At 40.4% G+C, this 15,106-nt stretch overlaps 1 protein-coding gene and 1 non-coding gene across 4 annotated transcripts in view; both read left to right on the forward strand.

Moving 5' to 3' along the window:
- The window catches only part of arhgef10 (Rho guanine nucleotide exchange factor (GEF) 10), a 50,962-nt gene that overhangs the window by 33,464 nt on the left and 2,392 nt on the right, over nt 1-15,106 (forward strand). For all 3 annotated transcript variants that reach the window (XM_022217946.2, XM_022217945.2, XM_022217947.2), the window contains 5 exons: nt 1,083-1,169; nt 2,010-2,236; nt 2,901-3,058; nt 6,436-6,578; nt 8,449-8,623. In XM_022217946.2, coding sequence (XP_022073638.1) covers nt 1,083-1,169; nt 2,010-2,236; nt 2,901-3,058; nt 6,436-6,578; nt 8,449-8,623 — 790 coding nt within the window. The remainder of the gene's footprint in view (nt 1-1,082; nt 1,170-2,009; nt 2,237-2,900; nt 3,059-6,435; nt 6,579-8,448; nt 8,624-15,106) is intronic.
- Nucleotides 670-743, forward strand: trnai-aau (transfer RNA isoleucine (anticodon AAU)). The gene has a single exon. It is a non-coding gene; the product is annotated as a tRNA-Ile (tRNA).

Genomic DNA, 15,106 nt, shown 5'->3' on the forward strand with positions numbered 1-15,106 from the left:
CAGTTGCCTTGAGTGTGATGTTAATAACACCAATGGTGACGCTCAATTTCAGAGATGTTATACCGCAACACTATTCATTTCCCCTGCGGTCTCACATTGTAGCTGCACTGAGCCACACTGCTGTTCAGAAGTCCGACTAAATCACCAACCCATCCAATCTGCACCATCCCCTTCTCCTGTCCTCAGCAGCCAAGCCAGAGAATAGACCTATATTTTTTTGTAAAGTTGCTGTGTGTTTACATATATTATTACTTGTGTAGTTTTTATCTGTACGTGTTTTTTTTTTTACTTGTGTGCCTGTGTAGACCTTCAGATATATTTTACTGTTTACTGCTCATTTTCAGTCATATCAGAGCTGTGCTGAGTTACTGCTGATGCACACTGATCCTTTCCTGCTGTTACCGCTTCACACTGAAATCTGTTCGGTGTCAAACAGGTGGGATGCTTTTAATATCAAAGAGCTAGCAGAGCTTCATTCGTGGTTCAGTTCAGCTCGTTTGCCTTTCCGTACAGAGCAGAGCAAGTGCAGCTCAACTAATCATGGCTATTCATAGTGTGACATGACTAACACCTTTGCATGACACTGACATGGAGTGGAGTCAGATTACATCATGTACACAACTTCAGTGACCAACTCAGGCAAAAAATAGTTCTGTCTTCACCATGTGAGGCCGGTTAGCTCAGTTGGTTAGAGCGTGGTGCTAATAACGCCAAGGTCGCGGGTTCGATCCCCGTACGGGCCACAAGATTTTGAACCTATAAATGTTGACTGCATCTGTATAAACTAAATAGTTCTGAGCAAGGTTGTGCTGTGACTGATAATCTCACCTACAATCCTGTCAACAGCGCTTCTGCACCTTAAAACTCACCCACGGTGTAAAAAAAAAAGACTAGTGTCAAATAACAAAGACAGGTTTATAGAGGCCTTTAATTTTTTTTAACTTCCCACTTAACATAGCCTGGACAACACAAACAGTTGTTTTGTTGAGTTTTTCATGTACACTGTGATTTCTGCTGTGGCGGCTTTGGGCATGTACTCATCTTTGTCACATTCTGTTATGTTTTGTCTTGTTCTGTGGCAGGTGGAGTGCGCCGTACACAATCCAGAGCCCCACATCAACACAGAGAGCACCGCAGACACTCCTGTCGTGGGCCACGGATGTGTCTGGGTGAGACGATTTTTCTGTATTTTCAGCAAAATAAGTAATGTTTTACCCGACATTTCAACCCTTATGTGAAAAAGACTTTTTGAAATGTTTATAGTGGCTACCTACCAGGATGAGAACAAAATTGCTGTTTTAGAAAAACACGTTCAAGGTCATCAGCTCTGAAATTAGAGCCTTGTAGCTAAAAATCAGATTAGTTTAAGTGGTGAAAAACAAGTGTTTTTTGGTTTTGCAGTCCTCTTATTCTGAGCAGGTAGCACGATGTAAGCTTAACCACTTTTCTGTCGGTGAGTCTGACTCTTTCTTTCAGCACAGAGCTGGTTTTCGCTATAATGTGTTGGCAGAACAGATGTTATGTTTTAGCTGTTTATTTAATAAAATGTCTAATGTCCCCTTGAGAAAGACAACCAGGGTTTGAATGTTATTTTTTTAGTGCTTGATTTTTTTTCTGAAAATATACTATGACTGACATAACAAGGCTAATCACGGCTAATGCAGACTTTTTTACTGTGAAGGAAAATTTTAGGGTCTCACTGGTTATTTTTAAGGGGAGTTGATAAGTAAACTGTTGCTGAAGGATGTAAAAAAAAATGGTTATTTAGATTTTAGCTGTTTCTAAACCGAACATCTTAGGAGTGTAGCTTTGGTTTCATAAATGAGGCTGTTATGACGTGACTCTGATGTGAACTCATTTGTGTAATTAAACTGTGGAGGGTGTTTTCTCATGAATAACATCTGATTTACCTCAGAGGTCCTTTTCTATTTTCAAACACACTGCTTTCTTCCCTGATTATCTATGTCAAAAGCAGTTCTGTCAAAATAACTGAAGTTTATTCATTTTAGGTTGCAAGTTGCACCAACCAGATGGGCCAGATTGCCATAGTGGCCATGCAGAACTCCAGCCCGAAGGTGACTGAGTGTTTCAATGTAGAGTCCCGAATCCTCTGCATGGCTTTCGTCCCAACTGAGCACCTCCAGGAGAACGGGGAAAAGCTCCCTGAGAGCAATCACTCTCCTCTAGTGAAGGCCGCTGAAACCCCCAGTGTCTGTCTGGGCATGGAGGAGGGCAGGTATAAATAATTACACATAATGTACCAACAAGAGTGTCTGCAGTTTTTGTTGGTGTCTTTAAATATTTATGATTTCTGTAAAACACTTAAAATCATCCATTCTCACACATATCACACCATGGACCGTGTTTGTTTTTAATAGGAAACAGCATTTTCAGAAAAAATGACCACAGAAAATACATATTCTTCATTATTTTATACTATTTTACTTATGCCAAATGCTAATAATGTGTTGCTATTGTGAGATAAGCAATGACTTGTGCTTTCAGTGAATGCCCAGTGTGTCTCACGTTCAAAAATCAGCAAGTTCATAGTATCTCTTCTTGATCTTTACAGTTGTCGATGCAAAGACATAATAAAAAGTGACATGCATTTTCTTTGAAAACATCAAATTTTACAAAGCAGCTTCAGGCAAAGTGAGCATAGATTATACATAGACTGATTACAAAGTATGTACATCTTGAAAATGTTTATTTTCTGGCACGTTGTTGTTTCCTGGTGAGCAGTAAGTCATAAATCCACTTCACCCATAAATAGTTTCATTGCTATAATGTCAGTAATTGCGTTAAACTATATCTACTATCAAAATGTTATTAGTAGCATTCAGATATGAGGGTTTATCGAATATTCACCCTGTATTGGTTTTATTTCTTGTGTTATTTAGCATTATTGTGTATAAGAGCAGCCAGCGGTCCAAGAAAGTGCGTCTGCAGCATTTTTTCACCCCAGACAAGTCCACTGTCACCAGCCTGGTCTATAAGAAGCACTGTCTGTACGCCGGCCTGGTCAGCGGCTCCGTGGCCATCTACTCCAGATCACAAGGTACGTGTTTCAGGAGGCGGGACACGCTTTTGCATTTCTGTGTGTCTTCTGTTTTATTTTTAGAATTCCACCTTTGTAATGTTTGTTGATACTCTGAAATAGCTGTAATTAGGGCAGTTATGAGGTTAAATCACTGTTATTGTGCAAAACAGAAATGCATTCATTGAGGTAATTAGATTTGGGTTCAAAACTGCGTAGAATGGCAGCATTTGCTTAAATATTTAGTTTTTAACCAGCTCTTTAACTGAAACAGGCTGTGTTTGTGAATAACAGCTCTGTTGCTGACTAGGTGACTTTGTTGTACCAAATTTCATCACGCTGCAACTCATTTAATTACTTTTTATTGAGTGTGTGAAAGAAATTTCATGTTTTAAATGCGGGAGAGTTGCAAAATTGGCACAGTTAAGCATTTGGTAATACTAGATTGGAAGAGTTTTTCTGTGTTGCACACATTCACACTGTTTTGTGTCCTGTCTCTCCTACTACTGTTTTTAATTTTTTTCTGTCAGCTGTTAGGTTACCGTTAGTGTTTAAGTCACATGTGTAGCTTGAGGTGAAAGGTGTCCTCTGCTGTGTTTCGAGACTCTGTTTCTGTTTGCTCTGTTGTCTGGGAGAAGCCAGTCTGTTAGCGGAGACCTATTTCATGCTTTCCCTCTCTGACGAGCACAGACATTACACTCTGGGCCGCACTCTTCCCACAGTTTTTCACATTCTCTGTTTTGTTCCGTCTCTTATTGGGCTTTCATTGTGGTGCAAACAGAGTGTCTGAGCATCTTCCTCATTCTGTCTCTCTGGTTCTCTGACATAATGTGGGTAAAGATAAGTACATATTTTGGAGTATGAGGAAACAGAATCCTTGTAATTCTTGGCTGTCAAACATAAGTATGGGTATCACTATCCTATAATGCCACCACTGTGAGAGGTATATTTCATTAACCCCAGTGACACGTATTCCTTCCTTTACTAGCCCTTACATGAGTCAAACAGGATTTCAGTTCTCGCTTTTTTGTTCTGTTAAGTTGGTATGTTAGATTTATGTGTGCTAGAGAGAAATAAAAATGGAGAATATGGATGATGGCCTGAGGACAGAAACGCAAATGGAAAACTATTCTCGCTCCTCCCTCTGTCAAGCTCCAGTTTGCCTGGGAGAAATAAACAGTATGTATGCAACTGTTGAGGAATTCTTTTTTTTGAACCGCTCATTACACGCTTCTTTGGTGCCACAACTTTTTCCACTTCGTTGGTCTGACATCAGTTACTCGGCAGTGGCCCAGTATATGGCAGCACTGACCTTTGGTGTAACCGAATGTTCCAACAGTTTGCTTGTTATCATTCATCACCACTGCTGTGTCAAATGAATTCCCAGAAGGAAATCCTGGCCCTAGGCACCCAGAGTTTGATATGTGTGATTTGTACCCATCAACCATTCTCTCACTGTCTCTGCTTGATGCTAAAATGATGACTCGTCCTGCATACATTGGTAGTAAAACTGTTCCCTGTACCTGTGTTGCTAAGCTGTTCAAATAGTCACAGTAGGTGGCTTAGCCTGAACTCCATTAGCATTTCAAGTAGATCCACAGTTTACCTTTCAGAGAACAGCAGAGACATGATCAGCTTATATTCATTCTTGTTAAACTGCCAGCTGATCAAAGGGGACCCTTAAATGTGTAATACCGAGATGTCAAAAACATCTGAGCGAATGGAAAATGCTTTGTTTTTAATGTCTTAAGTGCTGAGTAACTGCTTGGAAATACTACTCTGCTGTTGATGCAATGCTTGTGGAAGTGGCCAGTCAGCCTCGTTCTGCCATGGTTGCTTTTTCCTTTGTGACTGAGTGTTTGAGAGATGGAGAAAGAGGGAGGCAATGATTCGGCAAAGGTCACGCGTCATAGTCAGACAATGAGAACATGAACTCCATTCTCCTCTATTTAGCCGTCCTGCATCATCAGTTTGTTTTTTTTCCCCGTGTAACACACATCATGTGTTTGTTGTCGACTTGTCAAAATAAGAAAAATGACTGGTGTGTTTAATCACATGCAATATCTGGTTATGTTTTTTGGTTTGTGCACATAAATACAGTTTGTTGCAGCTGTCACTAGCATGAAGGAATGCTGCAGTTTAAGAAGAGAGAGATGTGGGCAGACACACTTCAGCAGAGAGGACTTACATAAGCCTGCTAGTTGGCACTCCTGTCTTCTTTTTTCTTTTTTCTCTACTGCTCCTTTCCTTTTTCCATTTCCCTTTTTTCTCCCACACTCACCTACCCGGTATGATTACTACAATAATATACACATTTCATTGCTGGAATGCTAACATCACCTAGCTCCTTTAGAAGGAGATTTCCTTCACTTCCCCAGTCATTACTGTACATCTGAAAGAACATCTCTCCCCGCGTGGCACCTCTCCCTTCAATGGCTGCCTTTGTGCCTTCCATTAAACAAACATTATTGGTGAGGCCTCATTCACTTCCTGGCCTAGATTAGTTAAGGGAATGTAGGTCTGGATGAAATGTACTTTGTATTCAACTCTGGTCCCGTAGGGCAGCAGACATTCTGGATTCAACTGTGTCAAGTTGATTCCTGTTGTTTACATGAAACTTTAAATTCTTCACCTCATTTTTAACTGAGCTGAGCTCTGTAGTTTTTTTTTATTTTTTTATCACAGTTTGTGCATTCCTGTCTTTCTGCAAACGCTCCAACTTTATCTGTCCAACGAACACATACCTCGTCTCATTTAACGGCCGCGGCAATTGAATTCTTAACACTTACATAAATATAATGGTTTGCAGAAGTGTAATGTGTTGATAGTTATAAAGATACTGCAGGGGGTGTTTGGTTGCAGTGGAGCTGGCACTGTAGGTGCCCAGGCACATGTAGAACAGAGTGTGTAGGAGGTGTGTGTGGGATACAGCTCGGCTCTGACTAATGCTTCACAGCCCATCTATATTCAGAGTGAAGGCTGTGGAAACCATCAATGGCCACTCTTCCAGTATTAGCAGAGTTATAAATGCAGATGACCTTTACAGGCGACATTTCTAAAGACAGATGGAACAATTGCTGTATTGTTTACGTACAGTGTAAACCATTAAAGGAGAAACTGCAACAGGTTTATGCTCCAGATTAGAATGCAATGATACTAGTAGAGATAAATAAAAATGAGACAGGTTTGTTGTAGTTTATGTTTAATCATATACATCTTCAGTGAAATTTTATTAGCTTTTAGCATTATAATTCTCATATGATGTGCTGAATCTTGACTCACTCTTACAGTTTGCGTACATATCAAGCTGTATTTTATATATGTTTTAAATTTGTGGTAAAAGTATTGTATCATGAGTTCTGTTTGCTAAACTTACAGTAATGTGTTTGTTCTCACAGATGGTTTGTGGAACTCTGAGAAGCCCAAGTTAGTGAAGCTTGGAGTCCTCCCTGTCAAGGCTATGCTGGCTGTGGAGGAGCACCTCTGGGCTTCATCAGGCGGACAAGTCTTCATCATCAGCACCCACACACACCGCGTAGAGGTAACCAAGCTCTGATGCTGTTAGGCTACTGTTACAGAGCCCCTCCACAGCATGAACAGAGCAGTTTATCAGATAAATCTTGTGTGGAGTAGATAACCGTCAGCATGCACCTATTTGTGTGTCTGTCCCAGCAGATAAGGATCATTTTTAAAAATGATAATAATTTTAAAAGGATAATCATTTTCACATTTTTTGTGATGTTTGTGGGAAATGTGGGTAATTCTTAAGAGTTGGTCAGACTAGGAAAATAAATAAGAGCAAGTTTAGAGAGGCAGTTTTAGTTTCTTTACGGCATGAGTGCGCTTAGATGAGCAAGAAAGACTGCAGTCACACTAAGTAAGTAAGTAATCTAAGTTATTTTTTTTTAAAAGACCAAAGATGGGAAATGACACATCACCACAGTGGAACTCAGCACAGGACTGGATGGATTGAGAGCTGGATTTGTGACTTGATCTCTTGAGTCGGGGAAGAATTCATATGTAGAAACCAGTGTAAAATGTGGTCGCAAAAAGAAGGAAGGACTGCAATCAGGTTACGATGCCTCATTTTCCTTCCCATTGTTTCTCTTTCCATATCCTGGAATATAAACGACATATCCATGCGTGTGTGTGTGGCCTGGTTAGCGGAATGCAAGCACCTGCCACGGGTCCAGGAATAGTAACGCTCCTCTGACATGCACTCTCTAATAATCTGTTTAGCCTCATTAAGCTCATTATGTCGGACAACCTGCCTGTCTTGCTCTCTTTTCCTCACTAAGAACTTACAGTTAGTTCAGAGTGGTGACTGTCAGCCAGCCAGAGAGGAACACTGAGATGGAGGTGAGGAAGAAGTGAGCTAGATACAAAGAAACTGAATATTTTCAAAAGCAGGTGTTGAATAAAATCAAAATTACAAAGGGTAAATGTGTGGAAATAACTAAAATACAGGGCATTACGTTTACATTTCATGCCTGCTCCTCACTACGTTATATCCAGGACTCATACTGAAACGCTTGTGAATGGACTCCTCTCAGCCAAATACAACTCCGCCAACATGCTAGGCAGTATGTGGGGATGAAGACAGAGCCTGGAGTATAGGTCCAGTTTCTTTTCATACTTTTCAGATAGTTAAAACTGCACTTGTTTGACCTATTGTATGAAAGAACGAATTAGAGTAAACAAAATCAATACATATATATATATATATATACATATACAATGTAATTTTACATGAATAAACCAATTCTGTGTATTATTGAAATATCACACTTTAATACACCTGTTTTATTCATTGGGATGAAAAACTTTGTATCATATATTGTGTCGTCTATTGGGAGGTTTTAATTCTGTTCGAAGGTATAATCAGAGAGCCCAGACATAACAACCACGAGCAACGCATGGGCTGCTGCAGTCTAAACACACTGAGACAGACTCTGTGGGTTGACTGGGGAGTCTCTGTGTTGTCACACACAGCCAACACGCGACAATCTAAAGGTAGTCTGCAAGCAATAGTTTCACTTGGGTTTAACTGGATGCCAGAGTAATGCTACAGATTTTGCTGTAAATCCTAACCAATTCCAAAGAAGTACAATTAAAGAAGCTGCTACATCAGAACTGCATTTCTTAATGTCTATATGCATACATGTGCATTTGTACATGTGATGTTTAAACCATGCAGACTCTGCTGATATATCATGTTTACTCTCACATAGTTGATCTTTTTCAGTCTAACTGACACTGTAGAAGTTGTGATTTTTACTTCATTAGATATGGGTTTGCATTCCTAATAATGAATGGCTCCGGCACAGATATTCCTCTCAGTCTTCATTTGATGTAATCGTGCCCTCAATAATAGCAAAGTCTTGTCATCTTGTCTTGTCTCCTTCATCTAGAGACAGCTGGATGCCCACCAGGAGGAGGGCATGGTGGTGTCCCACATGGTCGTGGCCGGTGTTGGCATCTGGATCGCCTTCAGCTCTGGTTCCACGCTGCGCCTCTTCCACACTGAGACCTTAGAACACCTGCAGGACATAAATATTGCCACACCTGTCCATAATATACTGCCTGGTAAGATATAATTGTATTTTTCCGACTGGCGAAATAGGAGTCTGTTTTAAATTCCAGTGACTGTTAAACATTTAACAGGAGGGCTTTAAAATTTAAATAAAAAGTATGTAAATGTATTCAGTTTACATTTTTAGATATTTTGGAACTCAGCATAACTCTACTCTTCTTCAGGCACTTTTTTTGATCAGGCAATGAGCCCGAGTGTGAATTATTCGGAGAAAAATTCACTGGATTTTTAAACGATTTAAGTAACACCGTCCAGTTTATAGCACAGCATCAAAGGCAGTCAACCTGCAGTGATAAGTTGCTTTCTTAAACTGTTTCTCAATCTTCAAAATTTGGTCTCCACTTCCCATTGCCAACATTTTTTTTTCATATTTTAGACAAATAAAATTGAGTTAGGGTCTTCTCATTCCACCTCCAGAGTGTCCAGAACAGCAGCTGATGTAAAATGTAAAAAACAGATATAGCACTCATTACATTCAGGTCAAAATTCCTGCATCTATTACTTTCCTTGCCCGCAGGAGCCAACATTAACATTCCTGAATTGGCCTGTTTAAACTGCTGCTTCTCTACTTTTTAATCTTCTAGAATATCGAAAATAAAAAATCTTTTTGAGTCTTTTTACGGTTTATTCTACACAATAACAAATAGAATGTTGTTGTAAGTAGCATTCAGAGTGTTTTTGTCACCTCGTAGAAGTCTTGCCTCTGTCCACAGTCTTCTGCTTCAAGGTTCAGTCATGGTGATCCTGGTGGTTTACCACATTTACCATTTCACCAGCCACAACCTCTCAGTTTCCCTCCCTTGCCCTTCAGTGTCACTGAGTAATGTGATCTGTACGTCTGACAAAAACACTTTGAGAGTGTCCAACTGCCTGACAAAGAACAGCAAAGTATGATTGGTCTCTCTTTTGATGTCTGATCTTGTGACCAGCTAGTCAAATGTAGTTATTTCAACACCGCCCTGCATTCCTCTGTCATACAGGTCCCATTAGCTCGTATTTTCAAAGTGCTGCCTGTGCCTGTCAGTTATTAGCTAATGTTAGTGTAGGTGCTCATCCAGACAGTGTTTGTTATGGCAGGTTTGTCACGCTTTAGTCCTCTTTTCACAAGCTCCTTAGTCTAAACAATGAATGAGGAGTCTCTCATTTTGTCTCCGTTCATAGTGTTGCGTAAAAAAGTTTTGACCTTGCCAAGTCGATTTGAACGCAGCTTTGTAATCTGTCTAAACCGAAAATCCAGCCTAAATCTGAACACTTGGAAAAACAAATAAAGGATCATCCTTGTAATAACTGACCAATCATAAGCAAAAAGAATGATGACATCACATTGAAATGTGAGAAATATTAGCCGCTGAGCTACTGGTTGAGCTTGTTCACATCAGTGTACAATATAATAGCATTTCTCAGCCATACAGTAAGTGGCAGTGGTGCCAGAGATCAACACTTGTAATGGAGCTCACTAATATACAAAAATATGAATCACCGAAGAAGTAGAAGCAGCAGTGCAAGTAATCTTAATCAATCAGAATGTGAAATCAAACACAATGATAGCTGTGGACAAATAAGAAAAGCAAAGTTACATTGTACTTATAGAATCCACAATTGAAAAGTTAGAAAATATTTTTTCATTTGGTTTAACCTAAATAACCTTGAATTCAGCGAGTAAAACAGATCAAACACAAATGACAGTGTAGGAGTATCAGAGGGTTCAGTTTTCCTTCAACAGACCTACAATACAATAGTCTATTACTAGTGAATGCTGTGATTCTGATGAGAGCAGAGGTTTGTCTTGACTTTAAAGGGCAATTTACTTCACTCACATCATTCCACAATAATGGCTCACCTTTGGTATCAGATTGTGTCAGGCACTGCAGATGTAAACCTGCCATTAACAAGCAGAGATATCAGCAGTGCAGTGTCAGAAGCAAGACAAATGAGCCATGGCTCATAGACTCTTAGAATCCAGATGGGTTTTATTGTGAAAGAGCAAATGTTTGTTTTAAGGACTTTGAAACAAGAATACAGAAGTGAAACATAGAGCGTACGCAGTGCTATTCAGTTTGCATCATACCCAGCACGGCTTTGAGCTTGTGGACGTGTTCTTAAGCATTGTGAATGGTTTTGTTGCCATGGCAATCGTTGTCATTACAGTGGATAATATTGTATTTGGTGTGTAGCACTTGGTTGTGAAACCAGGGCGGTTTCCTGCCATTTCTGTTCAAGCTGAATATTGCTGCTGAGGATGAAAAGGTTTAATGAAATGCCTGACAGTATTCCCAGGCCGAAGTCATCAGAGTGGCCTGCTGTTTGGAATCTTGTAATCTGCTGCATTATATCAGCATGACCCAAAAACACACACAGCCTGACTGAAACTGTTGTTGTGGGGGAGATTGCTTCTGTTGGTATGAGCTTGGGATTTGTACAGTCCAATAAGAGCTGCTTTTATTCTATTATTCCTGAATCCTGAGTAATGCAGACTGCTGTGGGGTAGCATGCATTTCCTGAAACACTCTTTGTAATATTTTTTTTTCTTTTAATATTTGTCTTGTTGCCTTCCTCTTGAAACTAGATTTTATTGTGTTTTGATGCTCAACAGATGTATCGATTTGAGTTTTGTTTTTGGATGACAGCGTGTTATCGTCTGCAGTCAGTGAGAAGCCTGCATTTTTCTCTGCTCTGTTTCATCCTCAGCATCATTAGCAGTGCTATTATCAGCCCAGCTCTGCCTGACTGTGGGCAGATTTAGTCTTGTGGTGATTTTTTCTATTATTGCCACAAGGTAATAATAATGTTCAAAAAGGCATCAGAAGTGTTTAGATACAATATGACAAAAGAGAAGTGTGATCTTACACAATCTGCTACATCACTTTCATTTGGCTTTTCTCTCACTCAGAACAGTGTTTCGTAATTAGTAGAATCATCAGTCTGACGAGATTCTCAGTCACTTCGGTCATAACAAACGTAAGTGTTTGAGGAGAAATCAACTGGACTTCTCTTTTTGGTCCTTGAAGATATTTCGCCTCTCATTCAAGAGGTTTCTTTAGTTCTCCATCTATTGTTTAAAATATCATTTGGCTGTCAGAGCAGCTATGAAGACAAACTGTAGTGCTGTAAAGGCTAAAGCACAAACAACCAACGAAGAACTGTCCAAAAATGCCCCTTTGTATCCATTGCTACGTATTATTCACTGCAAAACTGTTATTATCTACATTTATGTGTCATCATGCTGCACAGATAACATATTTATGGACAGTGGTTTTACAGTGAATTTACAAAGCCCAAGTTTCCTCAAGGAAATCCCTAATTGCAAGTAAAAAATGTAAGAGATGACCAACTGCTTGGAGTGTTCATATTCTCTGATATCCAGTGTTTAGAGTTACAAGTGGAAGCACTTTTCGTCAGACAGATGTGAATGATAAAGCAGGCTGCTTTGGGACCTCACTACCCGTATTAGCTAATAGAATCCATGCAACCGCAGAGGAAGCTGGTTCTGGGACAGAACAACTCACTTGAAAGCTTTCATCCTCTGGGCAATGCCATTAAAAGGCTCCTCTGATAACAGCACTGAGAGCCGTGAGTGTCGGTCAGCGTGGAAATCAAAAGTTTTTGTTTTGTCTGTAATCACCGACGACGTTGTGTTGTTGTGTGAGGTCCACTTGTCTGCTCCTCATTTTGTCATTTGTTATTGTCAGTACTTTGCCGCACAGTTCAACCACAGCGTTCATCACTGCTGGTTGCTGCCGCTGAACAGAATGTGGCTGAAAAATGTGCTGTTTCTGCACAAACTGTGGTGTAATTGGACCTGCCGGCCGAACTGTTTGGACAGGAGGGACTGCCTGCAATCGATGTGTTAGGGGCACAGAGGGATGGGTCTTTCATCTGCACCACTGTGCTCCATCAATGTTTATTTACTGAGACAGTGTAATAATATCAGTGTATCAGAGAAGAACAAGAAATGACATTATACTGATCTCCAGGAAGTAGATATTATTGTATTATGAGAGATCCTAACTCAATTTTGGCTTGTCTACAGAACAGTCAGGATTGATCCAGTGAGTAATACCAACACAAGAGAAAGAGATACAGGGCGTTGTCTTCAGCCTGAATGCCTCTATCAATGGTGCAGTGTTGAATGCAGGACATGCTGGAGGTGGGGTAATCCTTCTCAGGTTCATGCATGTTGGAGCAATTCTGCTAACTCCCTTCTCTGTAGACAGGAGTTCTTTATCCAAGCGCTGAACCCACGACCGGCTAATATGCTATAATAGCAATCATTTACACCGTAACATCGCTAGTGTTTATGAAAGAAATCTGGAGTAATTTAGAGCTGTTAGTAGTTGACAGCAGGTGATCATTTCCATATTGTGAAGTTAAATCCTACTGCTTCAACTTAAGAAATTCACATGGATCTCTGTATTCTATTATGAATTCATTTCATTAAAAGGTGATGCTGACTCGCTTTTGAAGAAAGCATGACGGCTGTCAGGCAAATCATGGATTAAATGCTATAATTAAAACAAGAAAAATCATTTTGGAAAGTCTCAGAAGACATAAGTCCGCAATCACACCATAGTGTACAATGATGGTGTCTCAGAGGTTGGTGGCTGGCAGGCTGCTGTGCTGAGGGTCCAGCCTGCCTTTGTCTGCTGCTCTGTGACCTACATAGGCAGCCATGCATGACCTAATGGGAGACAAACATCAGGGGGTTAGTAAATAACACCTTCAGTTCTTCTTTGTTAGTGCACCACCATTGTTACACACCTCCAAACATGGATAACACACTTATTAGTGAATAAACATCCACTCCCACGGAGATATGAGGCTCAGGTGGACAAGATAGGACTAGATAGTAACGTGAGGAAGCTCTGCTTAGAAATCCATCTGTTCTCTTCCTTAGTAAGACGGTAGATTGAAACTGAGAGGTGATTTCTGATGAACAGTCAGATATGGCACTGCTACAGTCTGAAGTACATGTATAGTTTCTGGCTCATCTGCTAAAAGCTGATGATTTGCAGTCATGTTTCGCCATTCTAGCAGCAATGCTGTATGATGGCTCTTTGCCACTTAGCTCTCCACTATGGAGCAAAGCAAAATATGAACTAATGATTATATTGCCATGTAATTTGGTTGAAACATTGTCAGATTTTTTATTTAGTGCCACCATGAGTGGAAAATTTTAATTGGTTCAACATTGGTTTATGTTCAGATACTTGCAAAATGAATCATCTTCTCATAAACCTCAGCTGTACTTTGTGTTTCAGTGTGATTAGCTAAAGTTAGTATGGGCATCCTGGTGTTTGTGCAAATCCACAACTTCCATTAGTTTACAGTAGGAATATTATAGGAGGAGGGTATAGCTACCAGCTACAATGATGGGCACCATGATTCTTCATAATGTGCTGATGGTAGCTATTTCTAGACTGACTGAATGGCTGATATGGTGTATTTTTGTAATGTTTGGGATTTACTCCTCCCTCCTGCTGTTGGTTGTCAGGACTAAGTGCAGATCAAAGAGGTGCTCTGGAGTAGGATCAGGGCTGGAGCCAGGTCATGTTGATGCTCAATCCGGGTTTATTTTAGTTCACCCTCTGGGTGGGGAACTCCAAATATTATGAAAGGAGGAAGTTGAGCAAGGCCCCTGACCAGCAGTCTGTGTTTCTACTAACTCTGGACCCTCATTGGAAGCACATGTGGGCAAGATGCAGGACCCTCCCTGCCTTTAACTGTACCTACCTGCCTATCTGGCAGAATTCCAGGAAGTGTGGCAGTATAGCGTGTGTGTGCCCCATGCAAGGGGTCAGCTCTAGTGAGGGGGTCAGGCACATAGACTGGCAGTAATTTTTCTTAAAGCCCAAGAGGATTACTTTGAGGGAGGAAATTCAAGTCAAGCTGTTGCAGCAGTAATGACTCATGACAGTCTCGCCTCCCACATAGCAGGACTGAAAAGACTGTTTTTGCAAAAACCCCAGATTCTTATTACAGTCATAAAAAATATGATAAAAATGTCTGAGTAGATACCATTTGTTGCATAGCTAATTCCCGACAAAGCTACCATGTTGGGACGGCTCAAAAAAAGTGGCAAATTCCACAAAATAGATGACTTTACACCAACTGTCAGCAAGCCTGCATTTATGGCTGTTCCTGCTGAAAGGTGCTGTTAACTTAACAACCCCTGCTTTTACAGTCCAAAGTGGCTTCGCATGGATTTTTCTGACCAGCAGGGAAAGAAAAGGTCAGGTCAGATTGTCCTGTTGTAATTGCCATAAGCTTTCTGAATAGAGGCAGAGCTCCCTCCTTAATTACAGCATTACGCTTCACTCATTCTGTTACATAACACTTTTGTGTTTGTTTATTTGACTCGAAGCGGACTATAATGGTGCATTTTTCCGTGTTCAGACACTTGAAAAGAGCTGCTTTTATCTAGGCTCCTCTTTACGTTGCCCTGGAGACAAATAACCGTTGAACACTGTGGTTGCAGA

This window comes from Acanthochromis polyacanthus, chromosome 1 (assembly GCF_021347895.1).
Source record: "Acanthochromis polyacanthus isolate Apoly-LR-REF ecotype Palm Island chromosome 1, KAUST_Apoly_ChrSc, whole genome shotgun sequence".
Taxonomy (NCBI): domain Eukaryota; kingdom Metazoa; phylum Chordata; class Actinopteri; family Pomacentridae; genus Acanthochromis; species Acanthochromis polyacanthus.